The sequence below is a fragment of the Electrona antarctica genome (genome assembly GCF_951216825.1).
Source record: "Electrona antarctica genome assembly, chromosome: 5".
Taxonomy (NCBI): domain Eukaryota; kingdom Metazoa; phylum Chordata; class Actinopteri; order Myctophiformes; family Myctophidae; genus Electrona; species Electrona antarctica.
The window spans coordinates 51,888,104-51,911,122 of record NC_136810.1 but is presented as its reverse complement, the minus strand read 5'-3'; the positions used below and the strand labels follow the sequence as shown (position 1 = coordinate 51,911,122).

Sequence of the window (23,019 nt, the reverse complement as noted above, 5' to 3'; positions counted from 1 at the left end):
AATTATCTGTTTTGACTGTGTTAGACAGCCTCCACACAGATCCGACGCGCTCACGGCCGTGCGCACGCTTAATAGTCCTTAGTAGCTGGGGGCGGACTCGTAAAAAATCACCACAATTTGGCTTTTGGTGACTTTTGAATTTTGGCGTTGTGTTAGGTATGTGTATAAGGTTTTCAAAAAGCTGTGCAAACACGTTGGGCACGCCCCCTAGTGGGCTGTTTGCACAGACTCAAATATTAGATATGGTTATATAGCTATGGTTGTAAACCCAAATAATTGATACTATTGGGTGTGCTAAATAACATACTGAAATTGTAGGGAAAACGAACAACCAGAAAGGCATCGTTTTCAAGATGGCGTCCACGGTGGCTCAAATGAGCTAAAATGCCTATAATGTAAAAAATCATAACAATTATGCACTTCATAACTACTTTTTGAATTTTGGCATGGTGTTAGGTATGGGCATATGGTTTTCAAAAAACATTGCAAACTAATTTGGCTCGCCCCCTAGTGGTCGGTTTACAATGAAACCACTATTAGATATGTCAGTATATGGTTGGAACCCCAAATAATTGATAGAAGAGATTTTTCAATGGATTCTGTTACCATTGGGTGTGCCAAATAACATACTACATTTTTACGGAAAACAAACAACTTGAAAGGCATCATTTTCAAGATGGCGTCCACGATGGCTGCAGGGAGCTTAAATTTGTATTCCAAAGTTGCAAACCGACCACTAGGGGGCGAGCCAAATTAGTTTGCGATGTTTTTTGAAAACCTTATGACCATACCTAACAGCATGCCAAAATTCAAAGAGCAGTTAACAAATGCATAATTGATTTACATTAATCACAGTTTATACATTTTATATGCATTTTAGCTCCCGGCAGCGTCACGTAAAAAACATAAACATAACAATTATGCACTTGGTAACTGCTTTTTGAATTTTGGCATGCTGTTAGGTATGGTCATAAGGTTTTCAAAAACCATTCCAAATGAATTTTGCTCGCCCCCTAGTGATCGGTTTGCAATGAAACCATAGGCATTTTAAGCTCCCGGCAGCACCATCGTGTACGCCATCTTGAAAACGATGCCTTTCTAGATGTTTGTTTTTCGTAAGAATTTAGTATGTTATTTAGCACACCCACTAGTAACAGATTAATCGCCCAGTACGAAGTTCTTTGTCCTTTCTATTAGTAACGCCCGACGCTCAGGACGAAGTATTGTCCTAAAGACGAAGTTTTTTGATACGAGAACAGATCGCCTGGCTGTATAGCCCAGGCGCGCCTGTTGGGCTCTCCTCAGTGACGCGCAAGACTGAGACGTCATCAAAAAACTCCCTCCTCTGTTTAGCTGATGAAAACGAAAATCTTAAAACGTTCATAAATCGCGATCTAAATCATCCCGTCTTTTTCTGAAAAAAGATCCTGTGTTAGACGGCGCTCCGCGGTCCAGTCGCTAGTCTCGATAGATTTATTCTTGTCTCCCGTTGTTGTCGATCGATTCTAAAGTGCTGTGGCTATTGTTAGCTGCTACACAACATCATGAACTTCCGGCCGGTCCGTCCGGAAAAGGCGTCCGTGTTTATAAATCGACTGGGCGCATGAATGTAATGGATTAAATAGTTCCGGGCAATTAAAGTGGTAACATAGTCCATTGAAAAATCTCTTCTATCAATTATTTGGGGTTTCAACCATATACTGACATATCTATAGTGGTTTCATTGCAAACCGACCACTAGGGGGCGAGCCAAATTAGTTTGCGAGGGTTTTTGAAAACCTTATGCCCATACCTAACACCATGCCAAAATTCAAAAAGTAGTTACCAAGTGCATAATTGTTATGATTTTTTACATATTAAATTGAGATTCTAGCTCATTTTAGCCACCGTGGACGCCATCTTGAAAACGATGCCTTTCTGGTTGTTCGTTTTTCCTAAGATTTTAGTATGTAATAGCACACCCAATATAGTAACAGAATCCATTGTAAAATGTCTTTTATCAATTATAAGTATACCTATACATACCTATAAGTGTCTAATATTTGAGTCTGTGTAAACAGACCACTAGGGGGCGCTCCCAATACGCTTTTTGAAATCATTATACCCATACCTAACACCACGCCAAAATTCAAAAACTAGTCAACAAAAGCTGAATCTTTCCAAGTGCGACCCCAGCTAAAATGAGACAATTTGCCATCTTTGAGACCTTATAAAAGTCTAAACTTTGATCACGCCAAGAAAGTGAAAGCAATCCGCGGTGATGTATCATGTAATGAGAATCTGGCTCAAATATGGACGGCTATCACATCCGAGGCAGGCGGAAGTGACTCGTCTTGTAAGCTCATATAGCGCAGATTTCTTTGGCACTGGCGCCACGTTGTGGATTAAAGTGGTTGGGGCACATTGAATCAGCCTCTTGGAAATGCAGGTTCCACACAGAGATCCCAGACTAATATCTAGGCAGTGACATTATAGTCTGGCCATGCCAGGCTAAATCAGCATGACACACGCCAAGGACGGATTAACCAATTTAGGCCTGACCTCGAAATTTAAAAAAAAATCTTCTAAATCTTCCAGTTTTCTGAAATAAATATTTTCACGATTTTTAAAAAATAGCTTGTAGCGCGCCACTCGGTGGCGCGCTATGAGCTTGTAGATCTGCTATTTTTCAATAGCTAAATTATAACAATGTTTAAAACACCAAAAGGGGTTCCCGCCCAAAATGGGTTAACCCCCACGAGGGCCTCTGGGCCGGTATTTGTTTGGGGGCCCGCATAGCGCGCGTGCGCGCAGCATTTTCTGGGTTTTTACATTTGTTATCATCTTTTTATACCTAAATGTATCACAATCAACGGCCAACGAAAGGCCTCAAACCCTGTACAGTGCGGTGCCCTGCACACGCCCATATTTGGGTGTACTGTAGCTGCAGTGGGAGCTCTATATATGGTTATGTCTGAGTAATAGTGAACTCTATGGTTATGTCTGAGTCGGTTTTTATTAAGTCACTGTCATTGATTTTGTATTGTAAAGTGCTCCTTGTGAGAGAAACTCAATGGAAACTAGAAAAAGTGCCCTTCTGGGCACAGGTCTCCACCAGGAGGATAGGAGTGTGTGTGATGTTTGGCAAAATGTTTAGGAGTAATATAATCATGTTTGTGTGTGTGTGTGTGTGTGTGTGTGTGTGTGTGTGTGTGTGTGTGTGTGTGTGTGTGTGTGTGTGTGTGTGTGTGTGTGTGTGTGTGTGTGAGTGAGACACAGCTTGGCCTGTTGTAGCACCACCATGAGGCTGATTTGAAAACTGTCAAGTGGCATTTCTTCCTCAGCCTAGTGGGAATATGCATGCACAGTTTCACCGAAATCGGAGGAGTAGTTGTGGTGATTTGTACAAAACGGGTACAAAGCGGGCTACTTCTGAAGTTTAGAAGCCAATCGTAGGCAATGAAGGTGGATTACATATGTCGGCCTCCTGGTGGCGCTATAAAGAGCATATGTGAAAGATTCCAGGCAAAGGTTTTTCCTTGGCCTCTAGGGAGTTGGCATACAAAGTTATCCACAAATCCGTGCAGTTGGAGGTAAAAACACTTTTCGGCCAGTTATAGCGCCACCATGAGGCTGAGTTGAAAATGTTCACGTGGCATTACTTCCTCGGCCTAGTGGGAATGTGCGTGCGCAATTTCACGGAAATCACACAATGTGTTCATGATTTGCAGCATTTTGTTTGAAACTGAGCACTCCTGCGAACTTTGGAAGCCAATCTTAGCCAATCAGGATGGAGTCTGAGAAATCTGAAAGACATGTTTCGTTGAATGGCTCTAGAGAGACTGTGTACCAATTTGCGTGATGTTTGGACAAAATCTGTAGGTGTACTGTCCAAAAACTTGTTTTGCACAAAGCGGCCTCCTGGTGGCGCTATAACAGGCCGTTCTGGAAATTTTGGGGCAGAGGTTCATCGTTGGCATCCAGGGAGTGTGTGTGCAAAATGTGGCATCGACCGGGTTAACAGTGCCGGAGATTAGCTGTTCACAGACGGACACACGGACGGACGGACGGACGGACACACGGACGGACGGACGGACGGAGTGCAAAACATACTCTCTCCCCATGCCTTCGGCCTGGTGGAGACAATTAGTCTTAGGAGTTTGTTGTAGTTATCCTATTTTTTGTCCTAGTTTTTTTATTTTTTTATTTTCTTCCTTTTGGCTTTTCAAATAAACTTAACAAAAAGTGTTGGGCTGAGCTATATAGAGACTTGGTGCAGCGATATCCTCCTGTGTGTGTTCATGTACATAATGTATCATTTTAATTACAAAACAATCTCATCAATTGCCTATTTTATATATTTATTGCCTTAGATGTGATTTGCTTTGCAATTTAGACAATTTACAATTTAGGTATTTAGCAGACGCTCTTAATCCAGAGTGATTTACAATAAGCAAGAACAAAGAGCATGGCAATACATCACATACATTAAAAGTAGTTATCATGAAACATGTGTACTGTAAGCTAAGAATGTAACAGTGGAATATCTGTATAATGAAACTATACATATAAACTATACATACTATACTATACATACTATAAAGTGCTATAACTACATAAAATGCAATTCTAGTGCTGTCCACGTAACATGCTATAAATCTGTATAAAATGCTATCTAAGTCTACATAAAGTTCTATCTAAGGGGGTCTATCTTTGCGACTGTGGTTCTTAATTTCCCCTCTGGATTAATAAAGTATTTCTATTCTATTCTACTGTATTTTGTCCGCCTCCTCTGTGTTCCGGAGCTGGGCTTTAGACTTCCATAACTCCAGTTCCCAAAAGGCCCAGCTGGCCCCAAAACTTGGTCTGTGTTCTTAAGCCCTAACCACACCAAAGGGTCACCATGCAACTCCTTGGGTCCAAACGGTTGCAAGGAGTTAACGCTAAAATCGCCTCGACCCTTTGGTGGGGTTTGGGCCATTGAATTCCATGCGCTGAATATAGGGTCAACGTGGGTCAACGTGCAACAAGACATATCACACCACAGGGACAACACTAAAGCCGTCTTGACCCTTTGGTGTGGTTAGGGCTTTGGACCCACACATGGTACTGGACCTGGTTTTACTAGGAAGTGGTGATAGACCCCTACGTCCCGAACACAAGGTTGCACAGGTTCTGTATGACGGTGGACCATCGCTGCAGTGTTATGGCAGTGTTTATCACTTCAAATGGCCATACACACATCGGGGATCATTGTTCTTATCAGCCCCGACATAGAAATCTATAGTGTTATCAAAGACTTTGATTTAAACACATAGCAAGCAGCAGACCCAGCAAGGATTGGTGCACCGATATCCTCCTGTGTTGTTGTTCATATGCGTGATTAATAAAGCACAGGAGTCTTAATTACACAACAGTCTCATTATTAAGCAACCCCACCCCACCCCATTTTCATTGTAACTGTGAAAAGAGTTCAGCCTAGCTGTTTTTTAATACTCTGTTTTTAGCTTAAGGAAGAACTGTAAATATACCACATAAAATCAAATCGAACAAGACAAGTATATCTCATGTTGCAGTCAATCATTTGACTTGAGAGTATAAGGAATAAGTTGGATTTGTTCTGTTGTGGCTGTAAGTGTGTATTCAGTGATGGAAGAAGTAATCACATTTTGGGAACAATATCCAGTGTTGTCCCTGAACGCGTTCAACCCTTTCATATTTTGGGTGTACGTACTGAACGTACACCTGTTCAAAGTTTATTTTTGTTTCCTTTTTAACTATCAAAGCCTGTTTTTGGCTTTGATAGTTACAGTTAGTGAAGACGGACATGGTAGATGTCCTATTGCCAGGTTTCGCAAAAACACGACTGCACAGTTAAGCCAGAACTGCTATTTTGGTGGAAGGAGAAGAGGAAGAAAAAAAACAGACAAATACAATAAATCAAGAAGTCCCTTCGGGCTTTCCCCTTAAGAAATAACCTGTGACATCACAAATTACAGGTATGGTTCTGTGTGACATCAAAGTTAGGAAATGCAGATACTCAAGGTAGAGTTTCCTTTTGAATACTAGATTAGATTAGACTAGAGACTACAGCACACAACTGCAAAGCCTACGTCAAGGGGTGAAGTCACTCTCTGTAAAGGTCTTTGAACACTGCAAGTCTGAAATGTTCATATATGCGTTTTGTCATATCCGTTATCCAAGGATACTGAGCCACTAACAATCTTGTTGACAGATGTGAAAAAATGCAGAAAATCTAAACTGTTCTGAAAATTATTTTGACAGATGTCACTATCAGAGTTGGTTTAAAGTTAACAATAATCCGTAAATGACAAAATATGAGCTTGTATTTATTTCATCGCACTTGACATTTTCAGGTGTAACATTTGGACTTCATGTGCAAATAAGACCTTACCAATGTGCCATCTTTTTTTTCTTCTTGTTCAAATCACATACAAAGCAGTTTGTCACACTTCATCTGAGCATGGAGGCAGGGCCGGTCCTAAGCAATCTGGCGCACTAAGCAGGATTTTTTTTACTCTGTCCCAAAAATTGGGGAGGCACTGGGGGGACACTGGGGAGGCACTAGGGAGGCCCTGGGCAGACATTGGGGAGGTACTGGGGAGGCACTGGGGGGACACTGGGGAGGCACTAGGGAGGCCCTGGGCAGACATTGGGGAGGTACTGGGGAGGCACTGTGGGGACACTGTGGAGGCACTGTGGAGGCACTGTGGGGACACTAGGGAGGCCCTGCATGGGCAGACATTGGGGAGGTACTGTGGAGGCACTGGGGGGACACTGGGGAGGCACTAGGGAGGCCCTGGGCAGACATTGGGGAGGTACTGGGGGGACACTGGGGAGGCACTATAGGGAGGCCCTGGGCAGACATTGGGGAGGTACTGGGGAGGCACTGGGGGGGACACTGGGGAGGCACAGGGGAGTCACTATAGGGAGGCCCTGGGCAGACATTGGGGAGGTACTGTGGAGGCACTGGGGGGACACTGGGGAGGCACTAGGGAGGCCCTGGGCAGACATTGGGGAGGTACTGGGGAGGCACTGGGGGAACACTGGGGAGGCACTAAGGAGGCCCTGGGCAGACATTGGGGAGGTACTGGGGGAACACTGGGGAGGCACTGGGGGAACACTGGGCAGACAGAGTTGGGACAGAGTCGGCCTGTAGGAAGAACCGGGCCTGCATGGAGGCGACGTCATTTCTCCAGGAGTGCTTCATTAAGGATGGAGTCTGGTCTGTCGTAACCAAAGAGCTTGAAATCAGTCTCATACAGCTTGTAGAGTTCCCTCCGGGCCGCTAGAGGCACGGTGCTGAACCACTCAGCCAACCAGTTGCTGGTTGTGATGTCCCTTTTTTTCCCCTGATGTGATATGGGGAACTTCACCACATCATCTACCCTCAGCTGACGCAGAAGCTGCTCAGCGTCCTCCTCGACCGACTCCATATGGCCCACAAAGTCATACTGGATCTGGCAGGGGTGGCAAAGCCGGTAAATCTGCCGCCAGTGTTCGTTCATCTCCGTCTGGGGGTCCAGGACATACTGGATGAAGTGGGCAAAGGATGGGCGAATCCCCCTGATGTAAAATCAGTATAATCCACTCAGTCTGAAGGAGCTTTACCTTTGAGAGGGGCCAATTAAGCAACCCCACCCCACCCCATTTTCATTGTAACTGTGAAAAGAGTTCAGCCTAGCTGTTTTTTAATACTCTGTTTTTAGCTTAAGGAAGAACTGTAAATATACCACATAAAATCAAATCGAACAAGACAAGTATATCTCATGTTGCAGTCAATCATTTGACTTGAGAGTATAAGGAATAAGTTGGATTTGTTCTGTTGTGGCTGTAAGTGTGTATTCAGTGATGGAAGAAGTAATCACATTTTGGGAACAATATCCAGTGTTGTCCCTGAACGCGTTCAACCCTTTCATATTTTGGGTGTACGTGAACTGAACGTACACGTATGCCTGTTCAAAGTTTCTTTTTGTTTCCTTTTTAACTATCAAAGCCTGTTTTTGGCTTTGATAGTTAGTTAGTGAAGACGGACATGGTAGATGTCCTATTGCCAGGTTTCGCAAAAACACGACTGCACAGTTAAGCCAGAACTGCTATTTTGGTGGAAGGAGAAGAAAAAAAACAGACAAATACAATAAGTCAAGAAGTCCCTTCGGGCTTTCCCCTTAAGAAATAACCTGTGACATCACAAATTACAGGTATGGTTCTGTGTGACATCAAAGTTAGGAAATGCAGATACTCAAGGTAGAGTTTCCTTTTGAATACTAGATTAGATTAGACTAGAGACTACAGCACACAACTGCAAAGCCTACGTCAAGGGGTGAAGTCACTCTCTGTAAAGGTCTTTGAACACTGCAAGTCTGAAATGGTCATATATGCGTTTTGTCATATCCGTTATCCAAGGATACTGAGCCACTAACAATCTTGTTGACAGATGTGAAAAAATGCAGAAAATCTAAACTGTTCTGAAAATTATTTTGACAGATGTCACTATCAGAGTTGGTTTAAAATTAACAATAATCCGTAAATGACAAAATATGAGCTTGTATTTATTTCATCGCACTTGACATTTTCAGGTGTAACATTTGGACTTCATGTGCAAATAAGACCTTACCAATGTGCCATCTTTTTTTTCTTCTTGTTCAAATCACATACAAAGCAGTTTGTCACACTTCATCTGAGCATGGAGGCAGGGCCGGTCCTGAGCAATCTGGCGCACTAAGCAGGATTTTTTTTTACCCAAAAATTGGGGAGGCACTGGGGGGGACACTGGGGAGGCACTAGGGAGGCCCTGGGCAGACATTGGGGAGGTACTGGGGAGGCACTGGGGGGACACTGGGGAGGCACTGGGGAGTCACTAGGGAGGCCCTGGGCAGACATTGGGGAGGTACTGGGGAGGCACTGTGGGGACACTGTGGAGGCACTGGGGAGGCACTGGGGGGGACACTAGGGAGTCACTAGGGAGGCCCTGGGCAGACATTGGGGAGGTACTGTGGAGGCCCTGGGCAGACATTGGGGAGGTACTGGGGAGGCACTGGGGGGACACTGGGGAGGCACAGGGGAGTCACTATAGGGAGGCCCTGGGCAGACATTGGGGAGGTACTGGGGAGGCACAGGGGAGTCACTATAGGGAGGCCCTGGGCAGACATTGGGGAGGTACTGTGGAGGCACTGGGGGGACACTGGGGAGGCACTAGGGAGGCCCTGGGCAGACATTGGGGAGGTACTGGGGAGGCACTGGGGGAACACTGGGGAGGCACTAGGGAGGCCCTGGGCAGACATTGGGGAGGTACTGGGGGAACACTGGGAGGCACTCAGGTGTAACATTTGGACTTCATGTGCAAATAAGACCTTACCAATGTGCCATCTTTTTTTTCCTCTTGTTCAAATCACATACAAAGCAGTTTGTCACACTTCATCTGAGCATGGAGGCAGGGCCGGTCCTGAGCAATCTGGCGCACTAAGCAGGATTTTTTTACTCTGTCCCAAAAATTGGGGAGGCACTGGGGGGGACACTGGGGAGGCACTAGGGAGGCCCTGGGCAGACATTGGGGAGGTACTGGGGGGACACTGGGGAGGCACTGGGGAGTCACTAGGGAGGCCCTGGGCAGACATTGGGGAGGTACTGGGGAGGCACTGTGGGGACACTGTGGAGGCACTGGGGAGGCACTGGAATCAGAATCAGAATCAGAATCAGGTTTATTTGTCACATCACATTACAAGTAAGGTGGGTGAAATTCATGATTGTGCAGACACTCATTGCAGTTACAGGGGAAGGTGACAGCAAATTGAGCTACACAGCTGCAGCCATATTTCGGCGCTGCCCTTAGCTTACTTGCATCAGAAAAATTAAGAAAAGAAGAAGAAAGAAGGATAGGGGGGGGGGGGGGGCAGAGTTGGGGTGGGGGTCTTGACAGAGAGGGAGGGGGGGAGGGGTGTAAACATCACATCACATTACATTACAGTTGCATTGTATCGTGTGGGCACAGAATGTTCTTGGGTGGGGGGCAGGGCGGGTTGTAGGTCTGTACACCGATCAAAAAGCACTACCCTCACGCCACTCTTCAGGTTGGAAGGGCTGCGTGCGCGTAGGAAAAAAAAAAAGGGAGCACAGCCGGAACAGCAGCGGGTGGGGCTTGGGGTGGGGGGGGGGGAGTCACTAGGGAGGCCCTGGGCAGACATTGGGGAGGTACTGTGGAGGCACTGGGGGGACACTGGGGAGGCACTAGGGAGGCCCTGGGCAGACATTGGGGAGGTACTGGGGGGACACTGGGGAGGCACAGGGGAGTCACTATAGGGAGGCCCTGGGCAGACATTGGGGAGGTACTGGGGAGGCACAGGGGAGTCACTATAGGGAGGCCCTGGGCAGACATAGGGGAGGTACTGTGGAGGCACTGGGGGGACACTGGGGAGGCACTAGGGAGGCCCTGGGCAGACATTGGGGAGGTACTGGGGAGGCACTGGGGGAACACTGGGGAGGCACTAGGGAGGCCCTGGGCAGACATTGGGGAGGTACTGGGGGAACACTGGGGAGGCACTGGGGGAACACTGGGCAGACAGAGTTGGGACAGAGTCGGCCTGTAGGAAGAACCGGGCCTGCATGGAGGCGACGTCATTTCTCCAGGAGTGCTTGTGATTCATTAAGGATGGAGTCTGGTCTGTCGTAACCAAAGAGCTTGAAATCAGTCTCATACAGCTTGTAGAGTTCCCTCCGGGCCGCTAGAGGCACGGTGCTGAACCACTCAGCCAACCAGTTGCTGGTTGTGATGTCCCTATGATGTGATATGGGGAACTTCACCACATCATCTACCCTCAGCTGACGCAGAAGCTGCTCAGCGTCCTCCTCGACCGACTCCATATGGCCCACAAAGTCATACTGGATCTGGCAGGGGTGGCAAAGCCGGTAAATCTGCTGCCAGTGGTCGTTGACTTGGTTCATCTCCGTCTGGGGGTCCAGGACATACTGGATGAAGTGGGCAAAGGATGGGCGAATCCCCCTGGCGAACGCATCAGCCGCGGAGGCAGGGGGCGTCTTCTTAGCGTAGCGCCGCAGCATGTCCTGAGCGATGGGGTAGAACCCCTCGTTGAGTTCCTCAAACTTGTTGCGGTAGGCGGAGATGAGGCGCACAAAGGGATCCCGCACAAACAGGAACTTTGTGTACGTTTTTAGCTTCAGCTTTGAGAAATAAACATCACAGAAAATGCAATTGAGAGGGTGATAGGATTTGTAAAAATGCAGCGCACCTGAAATTCTATACAGTTTACATATTCTTTTTGAAACAAGGACTGATAGCTCAGTGACAACTGTACTGATCTTTTTAGTTATGGAATTAAGCTCTGGAAGGATATTCTTCCTTCAAATAAGTGATTTATGATTTATAAAATTTCAACATATTGATAATTATGTATTTATTCATTAGACCAGCTACCCGTATGTGGAACTGCGTTGTGTTGCCATACAATGGTCAAGCTTTCTGAAAGGTTTTTGTCATAGAAGGGGTGGGCAACTGGCGGCCCGGGGGCCACATGCGGCCCCCACCTTCACTTAATGCGGCCCACATGTTAATATCAGAATACTGCTATAGTATTGATTTAATTTCAGCTGTTGCAATTCCAAACCCGCTTTAATTACTTCATGACTAGTACTTAATGACTAGTATTAAAACGTTTTTTTGTGTCCAATGTAGTTATGTTAACAGTTCATAAAGTTAACATAACTATAACTAAATGCATTTGAAATTCAATAAAAAGGTTACTTTTCAGGATTCCAAATCAAAAATAGCAAAAAATTATAATAATCAGGTTTTCAATTCAAAAACCTAGCAAATTCAAAAACCTAGCAAAAATATTTTGCTACGACAGTAATATGCACTGTGGCCCTCTGGAGTGAGTGGAAATATATTGGCCCTCGCCATCGTCAAAGTTGCCCACCCCTTGATTGATTGAAAAGTTTATTAACAGTTTGCAGAATTACAGTACATTTCAAGCACAAACTCAATACAAAGGCTGTTAACTGTGAGTGGACGACCCAATTAAGCATTACACTTGTTTACAACAGGGTCCACCATGTTCAATTCATCAAAACATTTAGAGACGTACAAATAGACACTTCTATACAGACAAAGAACAGAACAGGAATTCATCATAATGGAGGTAAAAAGGGAAAAGAAACATATACAGTGAGGGGAAAAAGGGGGGGGGGGCGGTGGGGGGGGGATTCAGATTTTACGGGAGCCCTGTCATAGACTTACCTCCATGAACTGACGTGAGAACTCGCCGTAACGCTGCCCGAACTTGTTGAAGGTGAAATGCATGCTTGGCTCGTGGGCCAGAATACCGTTAATAGCCAGTGGATCCTTGTAGGGGACACCGTCCTGCAGTGCAATCCCACTCAACACCAACATGACCCGCTTCCAGTTAGTGCACGCCACCTAGACACAAGGAGTAAACGTTTCGATAATTTGTTGAGGGGCGCTATTTACAGGTTTAATGTTTGTTTTTAGTTCAATGTTTGTCTTAAAAACGCCATTGACAATGACGGAAAAAATTTACGTATATTGTCCCTCATTACGTCATATTGTCTCTTTATTGTTAATGACATTTCATGTTTGTGTTGGCACCGTTTGTTTTACATCACCATTACATCACCATATCAACATGAGACAATGACATTGCAAGTTGCCATAACCTGCATTTGTGATACATTATATAATTTGGAGTTCCCGTCCTGAATGGGTTAATTCAGGGGTTTTCAACTGATTGTGAACGAGGGACCACCACCCTGACTTAGAATCAACCTGGCCACTGTTGTTTTGGGTGGGGATATGGGCTAAGATTAGTGCTTTTGTAACACAAGTTTGCTATGAATCCCATGTGTATACATACCATTGCTTCTCAACCAATGCTACATTGTCAATGACTACTAATAATGCCCTAATGATAATGACTCAACCAGACAATCCAGTGCACTTCCCCCTCTTGAGATTCTATAACTCCCCTTTTCTGTTGAATTTCATCATACGTCACCAGGTCATTCAGTTCACTGTTTCTCAAAAAATCCAATCAAATACTGCATTACTACATGCAATACATCCATGGACCACCAGTGGGCCACGGGCCACCTGTTGAACCCCTGGGTTAATTAAGGGCTACTGTACATGTACATTACCTTAGGAACATAGCAGTAGATGATGCCGTGTACATCATCCACTATAAGGTGTTCCAGTTCCGTGTAAGGGATGTCATCGATGGAGCGGTTCTTCCCAGGGTACACCAAGCCATCGCTATTGCACATCTCCTTAAGCAGAAGCCGTCTCTGCTCCTGTCCGTTCAGTACAGTCCAGGAAGGTTATCAATAAATTCGACAATTCAACTCTGAAGCTGTCCATAACTTGACTCAATCATCGTTGTTTTGTATAAATGATAAATTACTTCAGCAGAATATGATGGTGTTGACGGTGAAAATAACCGATCAACAAGCTCAGAACACGTGTACGTGTCGATATCATATTTAATTGACATCAATTATTTATTTATTATTAAGGGACCAAGCACGTCCCGAAGGGGTGTTGATCCCTTATTGTTTTTGTCTGGTTTTTTTCTCTTCTTCTCCTCCTTCTTCCGCCAAAAATAGCAGTTCTGGCTGAACCGTGCAGTCGGTTTTCGCAAAACGTGGCAATATGGTAGAGGGCCATGCCGAACGGTGACTATGAGAAGCCCATGGCTATAGCACTCAATTGAAAATGCAAACTTTGAACGCGCATAGCTCATGAACACATCAATGAAAAACATTTTTTATTTCAGTTTATTTCTCCATTAATCCATGAGCCATGGTTTCTACAAAGCAAAGCAAAGCAAAGAAGTGGAATGCATTAACAACTAGCATTCAAGCAGTAGTAGTACATAATGAACAATAGCAGTAGAACATAAGGACATAACATGGTAGGCTACAATGGTAGGCATAGCAAGACAACTATGTAACTCTGACCAACAGAATAGACAAAGCCAGGTCGGCACTGGGCATTTAAACACTAGAACAGGGGTTCTCAACCCATGGGTCGCGACCCCTCGGGGGGGGGGGGTCGCCAAATTATTTTAGGGGGTCCCCACCGCGCTCATAGCGCGGTGGCACCGCGCTATGAGCTTGTAGATCTGCTATTTTTAAATAGCTAAATTATAACAATGCTTAAAACACCAAAAGGGGTTCCCGCCCAAAATGGTTTAAGGTTATTGTAGCAGTCAATTTATATTGGGGGTCGGGAGGGGGCGGGGCGGGGGTCCCGAGACGTTGCCAAAGCATTTTCGGGGGTCCCCGGCCAAAAACGTTGAGAACCCCTGCACTAGAACATATGAAACAATAAGGACCATATTGAATGACAATATTCAATGGCAAGTATATCAAATATAAATGATGAATGATAAGCTGCAAGCTACATTGCAAAGCAAATATATAACTCTGAATAAACAGGTATCAATTAGAACTGGGCATTTAAACCCTAGAGACAATATATTGTAAAATGAAGTCTAACAACTCAGAACATAGAACATGTGGCATACAAAGGATATACTCAGGTCAAAGCAGAACAAAGGCTTACATGGTCAAGTACGCATGGCTGGAGTAGTGGGTAGACACATTGAGATGTGCAGGTGCTGCATGTGGCCTGAGTGAAGGCTGGAAACTGAGTGAGGGCTATGCAGTGAGTTGCTGATTATATAAGGACACACCTGGACTGTGATTGGCCAATGAGTTAAGTGGTATCATGGCAAACACCTGTGTCTCATTGGGGACGCAAAGAATGGGAAATGTCCACCAGAGGCTGCCATTCAGACAGCATGGAGATAATACCTGCTTGGTCCCGCCTTATCGCCGTTTGCAGTTATATTTATTATTATTTTTCTTAGCTCAATTGCACCCAAAAAAACTGAACCTTTAACCTTCAGTAGATTTTCTGTGGTCTGGGGTTTTCTGGCTCAAACAAGTGCTCAAATGTTCCTGTGGACTGTGGTGCAAGAGTCCACAACTCCCATATATGACATACCCAATTTGCCAGCAGATGTCACTGTTGAGGCCTTTTTGCCCGTTTTATTGCAGCTCAAAAGGCTTCAGAACACACAGAGAAAACCCCAGACCACAGAAAATCAACGGAATGTTCAAAGTTCAGGTTGTGTGGGTGTAATTGAGGTTATAAAACCTACAAGAAAAACCTTTAAAGGTATATTCAGTGATTTCACTTAATTCAAATATCACTTATTTTTTCTTATTTTTTGGATAATCCTCCCTACTATAAAGTGTGCTGACCATATAAGGAGTTCCTCCCTGTCCCCAGTGAGCCCCTGGGGTCAAAAAACCCTAGTTTCGGTTTGGGCTTTGGGTGGCAAAGCCTTCATCCAATCAGGATGAGAGGGGCCTCCTCCAATCATGTCCCGAGACATTGCCAAAGCATTTCCGGGGGTCCCCGGCCAAAAACGTTGAGAACCCCTGTTGTAGCCTACCATGTTATGTCCTTATGTTCTACTGCTATTGTTCATTATGTACTACTACTGCTTGAATGCTAGTTGTTAATGCATTCCACTTCTTTTCTTTGCTTTGCTTTGTAGAAACCATGGCTCATGGATTAATGGAGAAATAAACTGAAATAAAAAGTATTTTTAAGGTTGGCGAACATGTGTTAAGGTTGGCGAACATGCGTTAAGGTTGGCGACCGGATTAAGGTTGGCGAACATGCGTTAAGGTTGGCGAACATGCGTTAAGGTTGGCGACCGGATTAAGGTTGGCGAACATGCGTTAAGGTTGGTGAACATGTGTTAAGGTTGGCGAACATGCGTTAAGGTTGGCGACCGGATTAAGGTTGGCGAACATGCGTTAAGGTTGGCGAACATGCGTTAAGGTTGGCGACCGGATTAAGGTTGGCGAACATGCGTTAAGGTTGGTGAACATGTGTTAAGGTTGGCGAACATGCGTTAAGGTTGGCGACCGGATTAAGGTTGACGAACATGGTTAAGGTTGGCGAACATGTGTTAAGTTTGGCGAACATGTGTTAAGGTTGGCGAACATGCATTAAGGTTGGCGACCGGATTAAGGTTGGCGAACATGCGTTATGGTTGGCGAACATGGTTAAGGTTGGCGAACATGTGTTAAGGTTGGCGAACATGTGTTAAGGTTGGCGAACATGTACTGCTCTGTGCTTGCGGTTATGGTTAGGTCAGACACACACACACACTGTGTCACCCAGCGGAGGAGAGTCAGGAGCAGGAGTCATCACCATGCAAGCTTGTGATGGACATTTTCATCAATATTTCATTTTTGCCACAGACATACAAAATTAGTGATCAATTAATACCATAAATACATAATAAACTAATGTGCTGCACATTTTTGAGTGGTGCAACCACTCCAAGGAACAGCAATGTCCGTGGTGTTCACCTATGTTTGTGACTGTTAACCTATGTTTGTGTGTGACTCATGTGTGACTCATGAGTACCAGTAGGGGCGCTGTGAAATTGGAACGATAAAATTGGAACGATACGGAGAAGAAATTGGAACGATACAAATTGGAACGATACAGAGAAGAAATTGGAACGATACAAATTGGAACGATACAGAGAAGAAATTGGAACGATACAAATTGGAACGATACAGAGAAGAAATTGGAACGATACAAATTGGAACGATACAGAGAAGAAATTGGAACGATACAGAGAACCAATAGGAACTGAAATTGGAACGATACAGAGAACCAATAGAGGGGAGTTGCACCACTCAGTTCACACGGGTGTGATTTTTTTATTTTACTAGAATAAGTTATTAACGAGAAAAGAGAAAAGTCAATTTACAGGTCTATAATGACCAGTGTTGTTTTCGTCGACTAAAACTATGACGAAAAATGTTTGTCGACTACCTATTTTCACTGAGGAAAACTACATGGAAACTAAATGAAAACTAAGCTATGGTGACTAAAACTAAGACTAAATACACTGACAATTTCGTCAACAAATAAAAACTAGACTAAAATGTTAGGAAGGGACTAGTGGACAAGAGATCCAAGAAAAAAAAAAGTAAGTTTGCGATGAAAATGCTTCAATCTTGTGCACTTTGAGATCAAAATTAAGAGACTAGCTAGGGAGGCGTGATCAATGCCATTTGGCTTTTTTGAGTGGCCAAACAGCATTGACCACGCCTCCAGGTCTTAAGTTAGTAATAAGACCTGGTACTTAAGACACGCATAATACTGTTCTAGATCTATAAAGAACTACACACATCGGGCCCTATTAAGCAAGACGAAAAACCCATGCGGTAATACAGATTTCGCCCTCGCTCTGCGCCTTTTCGTATTATGGAAGCCGTGGTGAGCGCTCACTCATATGGAATACCACGTTCCTGCATAATTTAGCATTGAGGGAGTGTCCATATGTTAATTATTTTCGCTTTGCGCTACTTGCTATTAAGCCCCTTGACCTAAAAACACTCAGCGCATACCGATTCCGCCTGGGTCTGACCACGTCTTAAAAGCAAAAAGCACTGTTTGATTTTACACTTGAGCGGCTCTGGAGTGCTGCTGGAGTGTTGCCATGTCTGTTTGCTGTTTATTATAAGCGGCTTCTTTTTCTGCAAAGTTGCTTGTAAATATTGGTAGTTGTGGTTGCTTTTCTTGTTTCTAAAGTGCTTATTTGGGCTTTTCTCCTAATGTTGTTTAAACCAGTGATCCATTCCTCACACAGCGACATTCCCATGTCAAGGACCCCCAGATGAATGCATTTGCCCAACTAAGCCAGTGACCCCCATGACAGATTTGTGTTTTTAAATGTTTCAATAACATTTTTCAAAAATATTCTTATTGTCACTTTTTTCAAAGATTACTTTTGAAAATAGCAGATCTACCAGCTCACAATGCATCACATTCATTCATTAAAACAATGAACTCTGACTGCAGGGGGATATATATTTATAATGATCATTATAACAATGTGCAAGAAAATATGTAAAAAGAAGGAAGAACTTTATATTTGTGGACAATCAAAATATGCTGGAAATTTTAATGTGGTGTCATTAAAAGGAATCTTGATATGGCAGACTCACTATCTAGAAAATAAAAACATGGCACTTCATTTAAAATAGGTTGTAGACCCCTGTTATATGCGATTCTTTTGGGAGTATGTTTATAGACCTATTTACTTGTTTCTATGACACATGGCAACAGCGAGCTTTCTGGCTTTCTCGTTGAGATTATAAAGGGTCATATATCGCTCATTTCTCAACCTTTTTTAGAAATTAAAACATCTCCATACTCATTGGGAGGTTTGCTTTCATACGCTGTATCACACCCGACTCAATTCTTCTTCAATAATATGCTACGAGCGAAGACCATAACATTGGGGCCGCAGCAATACGCATGGCGCACGTATGGCATTTCAACTCATTCCTTCGTCGTGACTCGAATGAAATAAAATAAAATAAACGTTATTTTACTGGTGTTTTTCCAATAGAAACAAATAAAGAGCGTGTGTGCAACAGTCAGTGCATATACGTGCATGCACTATAGGCTATATTTCCTCCTTGTCGGGATGGTGAGCTGAGCTCTTCACAGCCCGTTTGTCTTTCATATTATTCTTATAATATTTGATATTATAAACACTCATGGTTCTCTCATTTCTCAACCGTTTTTTAAAATGTAAAAATCCCCATATTCCTTAGGAATCTTGCTTTCATTCGCTGTATGGTACATGGTTCTATTTTTATCGAATTAAACAATATCAAACGAACTTGTATGTTCGGGGGTTAGACGATTCTGGGAACATTACGCATGGATTGCCAATTTGCCAGCCAATGCTGCGTATCTACTCGCAGTTCCATTCCGATCTGAAAGGTATAGGTAGGTGCCATTTCAAAGTCTTAGTTATTCATTTATGAATCAAAAAAACTAGAATAAAGATTTTTACAGCTGTTTTTCATGCTTAGAACAGAAACAAATTAAGTGACGATGTGCGTATATCTCCCTCCCTTAGCATATGGCTGCGCCGCTGTAATGACTTTCCAATGAAAACGGCAAGTTACTTAACAAAATAGAGACATAGGCCTACAAGCTATGCACATCATGGCTGTGACAGCTTGTGGATCTGTTCTTTGGAGGCATAAAGGTGACAGCATGCAGTGCAATATGAATAATTAACCCAAATGTGACAAAATCATGTCATGTCTATGGTGCCATGAGTCTGCAGAAATGTAATACCACTTGCCGAAAAGGGCGCATCATCAGCTGGTGTCGTAAAGAGAATAGTACGGACATGTTCATTGGGTAAGCCTCAAAACTCCCTTAAACACTCCCATGACTAATTCAAGGCCGTTTTGCTCACACCACGGGGTGTCGAAAGCGCTTCTTACCTGGCCCATAATTGTAATATGACATTGCACCCGCCCCCACGTCTTAAAAACTGTAAAATTATATGTAATTAGATTCCACTTGCTTAATAGGGCCCATCATATTTGATTATTATCATCTTTACTGTGCTAGCCTATTGCCAACAATTCAACCAACTAACTGCAATCAATGGCAAACCACTTCACCTGTGGGCAGTGGGCCACATGTATATTGCATAATGCAATTTGCAACTTATCCACGTTTTTGGATAAGGCAGGTTTGGGCTAAATGCTCAGGGGGAACAACATCACCCGTCTAAATAAACAAATATAGACTGAAGTAATGAATGCGGGTCATGTTCGCATGTTTGGAATTGTAACAGCTGAAATCAATAATATATCAGTATTCCGATATTAACCTACAGGATGCATTAAGTGAGGGGGGCTCCTGTGCATTTTGATCAAAGATCCTGGGAGAGGATGCATTTTAACTGATTTTCATATAATTCAAAATGGCGGGTGATCTAGAGGTCAGAAGACAAAAGTAAGAGCATGGAACTTGTTCTGTATGAGGAGATGCATATATGTGTGTCGAAGTTTCATTGCCGACGGTCAAACGGTTCATGATGCTATGCGCGTTCAAAGTTTGCATTTTCAATTGAGTGCTATAGCGCCACCCTTTGGCCAATGGTTGTGGGCTTTGCATCCTCACCGTTTGGCATGGCCCTCTACCATATTTCCAAGTTTCACGAAAACCGACTGTAAGGTTCAGCCAGAACTGCTTGGTCCTTAAATAATAGGCATGAGTCATGACAGCAACACAGTTATGTGCTTGTGTATTGCACAAGCACATTAAAGGTGACTTATTAATAATAATTACATAGAATCTAACCTGTCTATCGTGGAGCTTGGCGTGCAGGCGTGGCGTGACAGCGACGGCGTCCCAGTAAATGATGATCAGGAGGATCGTGAAGGCAGAGCCCAGGAGCATGAAGATACGTAGCAGTCTGGATATTCCCATGGCGTCAGGGCTGGGGAGAAGTTAATTAATATTCACTATTATTTCAAACGCTTTGAACACGGTTCCGATAACTGAACGATTGTTCAAGTGCAAAATAGCAGATCTACACTTGTAGATCGGCTATTTCCGCTATTTCCGTGCGGCTGTGCGGCACCATTGTAGTAGCAGTATGTCTGATGCACACTAAAGAACGCCTTAATAATAATAATACATTTCCTGTTTGTTTATTTGACTTGCTTGTTTTTCATCTTCTCTTTCCCTCCTCTCTATCTTGCACTTTGTTTCTAAACAAAATATATTGATACCGAAAATATTTATTTAACTAACATTAAGGTTTGTCCAACTGTTTGGCATGCATGGGGTGGTAAGGGGGAGAGGAGGGATTAAGATAATATAATTGGCAAATGACACATTTCTAGGGAAACTACAAAACTGCAGAAATGTGAACATATTCTGAGATAGAAAAATAACCACTATGGTTTTAAATGAAATTATTATTTTTACTACCTTTTGGGACGACTATAGTGTTTATTTGATCACTTGGTACTTACCAGTATTAAACTGCAGTGAGGGGAATAATTATGTTAATTAGGATTAGATGATAAGGAGGGTGATAATGATTACTAAAAATGAACCAGAGAACTTTCATAGTAACGATGATGGTGACATCAATAATGGTGACAACAGAGATTGTTACTATTATTGTCTCCACCAGGCCGAAGGCATGGGGAGAGAGTATGTTTTGCACTCCATCCGTGTGTCCGTCCTTCCGTCCGTCCTTCTGTCCGTCCGTTATCAGCTAATCTCCGGCACCGTTGGCCCGATCCATGCCAAATTGTGCACACACACTCCCTGGATGCCAACGATGAACCTCTGCCCCAAATATTCTTCAGCGGTCTGTTATAGCGCCACCATGAGGCCGATTTAGGCAAAAATGTCTGTAGATAACTCGTACACATTTTATCCATACATCACACAATTATATACACTATCTCCATAGTCATGTGATCCCATCTTCCATCCTGATTGGCTAAGATTGGCTTCCAAAGCTCACATGATTGGTCCGTTTCGAACAAAATGCCACAAATCACAAACACAGTGTCCAATTTCCATGAAATTATACACACACATTTCCACTAGGCCGAGGACGACATACCACTATTTTTTCCCCAAATCAGCCTCACGGTGGTGCTATAACAGGCCAATTCCTGTTTTTACCTATAACTGCATCGATCTGTATACAACTTATGTATGCACACTCCCTAGAGGCCATGGAAAAAACATTTTCCCTGCATCCCTCCACATCTGCCGGTTATAGCGCCACCATGAGGCCGATTTCTGCTAAACTGTTGCAAAACATTCTTTATGTTAGTCGCACAGATTTCATCCAAATCTCTGTAGTCATGATCACATGATCTCTGTAGTCATGTGATCAAGACGAGCCTGTTCGATTTCTCAGATTCTACACTGATTAGCTAAGATTGCCTTCCAAAGTTTTCAGGAGTAGCCCGTTTTGTACAAAATGCTGCACATGTCCTGCTCATCCAGAATTCTAGCTATGAGTGATCTGGCTCTGCATTTCCTCAACAAAATGAAGAAAATTGTTGCAAGAAACAAACAAACAAAAGAACATGTTTATATTACTCCTAAACATTTTGCCAAACATCACACACACTCCTATCCTGGTGGAGACCTGTGCCCAGAAGGGCACCTTTTCTAGTTAGTATTAGTTCTATACCATAATAGGTATAGAGAAACATTTCACTCATTTCATCTTTCTATAGCCAGGGGTTCAACCGCTTGATGGTTGCTTAACTCAAATACCTCATTTTCATTCACCTGCATCTTTGTTGATAGGGCATAATTCCACAATTAACAAAAAAGAAAAAGGGGGAAAATCATCTAAGCATTATTATTATTTTCCTACTTTTATGATTTCATTTCCCCTTGAGATCAACTGTGCCGCTTCATGTGCCCTCTTTACTATGTTGTTGTCACTGTTGTTACTCTTATCACTATTATTATTATTATTTTGGTTGTTTATTTTTTTATTTCTCTCAGATTGACTCCCCGACTACTGTATTAATATGTTTAAATGGGTCCACTACTAAAGTTTCAGTATAAGCCGACGATTAGAAGATGAATTGTCAGAAAATGGGGCGGGATAGTATAGTATATAGCAGGGGTGCCCAAAAGGTAGATCATGATCTACCAGTAGATCACAAAGGCTGTGCAGGTAGACCACATGACATGCCCCTGGCCTAAAATATAAATAATTTAAATGAAATTTAAAAAAACCCACAATGCAATACTTTGTTTTCGACGAAAACTACGAGCGCCACGTGCTGAAATTTAAAGTGTACACCACCACCACAAAATCTGGATTGTTATACCGCAGCAGCCTTGCATCTTTATTGTCGGCATGTCTTAAAAATAGGGGAACATTCGGCAAAAAACAACATTCATCTACCTATTTTCACTATTATGCATGATTTAAGTGGTTAATGGAAGCCAGTCATCCAAAATGGAACAACAAGAAACCGGCATTGAAGGAAATGAAGGACACATGAAGTGCAACTATGCAAATATTAATATTCCATTACGGGTGTTGTGTTGTCTGCACCATTCAGAATAACACAGCA

The 23,019-nt window shown here is 43.4% G+C and overlaps 2 protein-coding genes across 2 annotated transcripts in view; one reads left to right on the top strand and one right to left on the bottom strand.

Annotated features, from left to right (window-relative positions):
- Nucleotides 1-23,019, top strand: part of LOC306924035 (patatin-like phospholipase domain-containing protein 2) — a gene marked incomplete at both ends in the record, with an annotated part of 128,566 nt that overhangs the window by 88,595 nt on the left and 16,952 nt on the right. The window lies entirely within an intron of this gene.
- LOC306922693 (carbohydrate sulfotransferase 12-like) lies at nucleotides 10,613-20,387 on the bottom strand. Its single transcript, XM_079500471.1, has 4 exons — nucleotides 20,249-20,387; nucleotides 13,171-13,323; nucleotides 12,254-12,433; nucleotides 10,613-11,178 (listed from the first exon to the last, which is right to left on the bottom strand). Exons 1-4 carry the CDS (start codon nucleotides 20,375-20,377, stop codon nucleotides 10,615-10,617), a joined length of 1,026 nt encoding a protein of 341 aa, XP_079356597.1. The 5' UTR covers nucleotides 20,378-20,387; the 3' UTR covers nucleotides 10,613-10,614.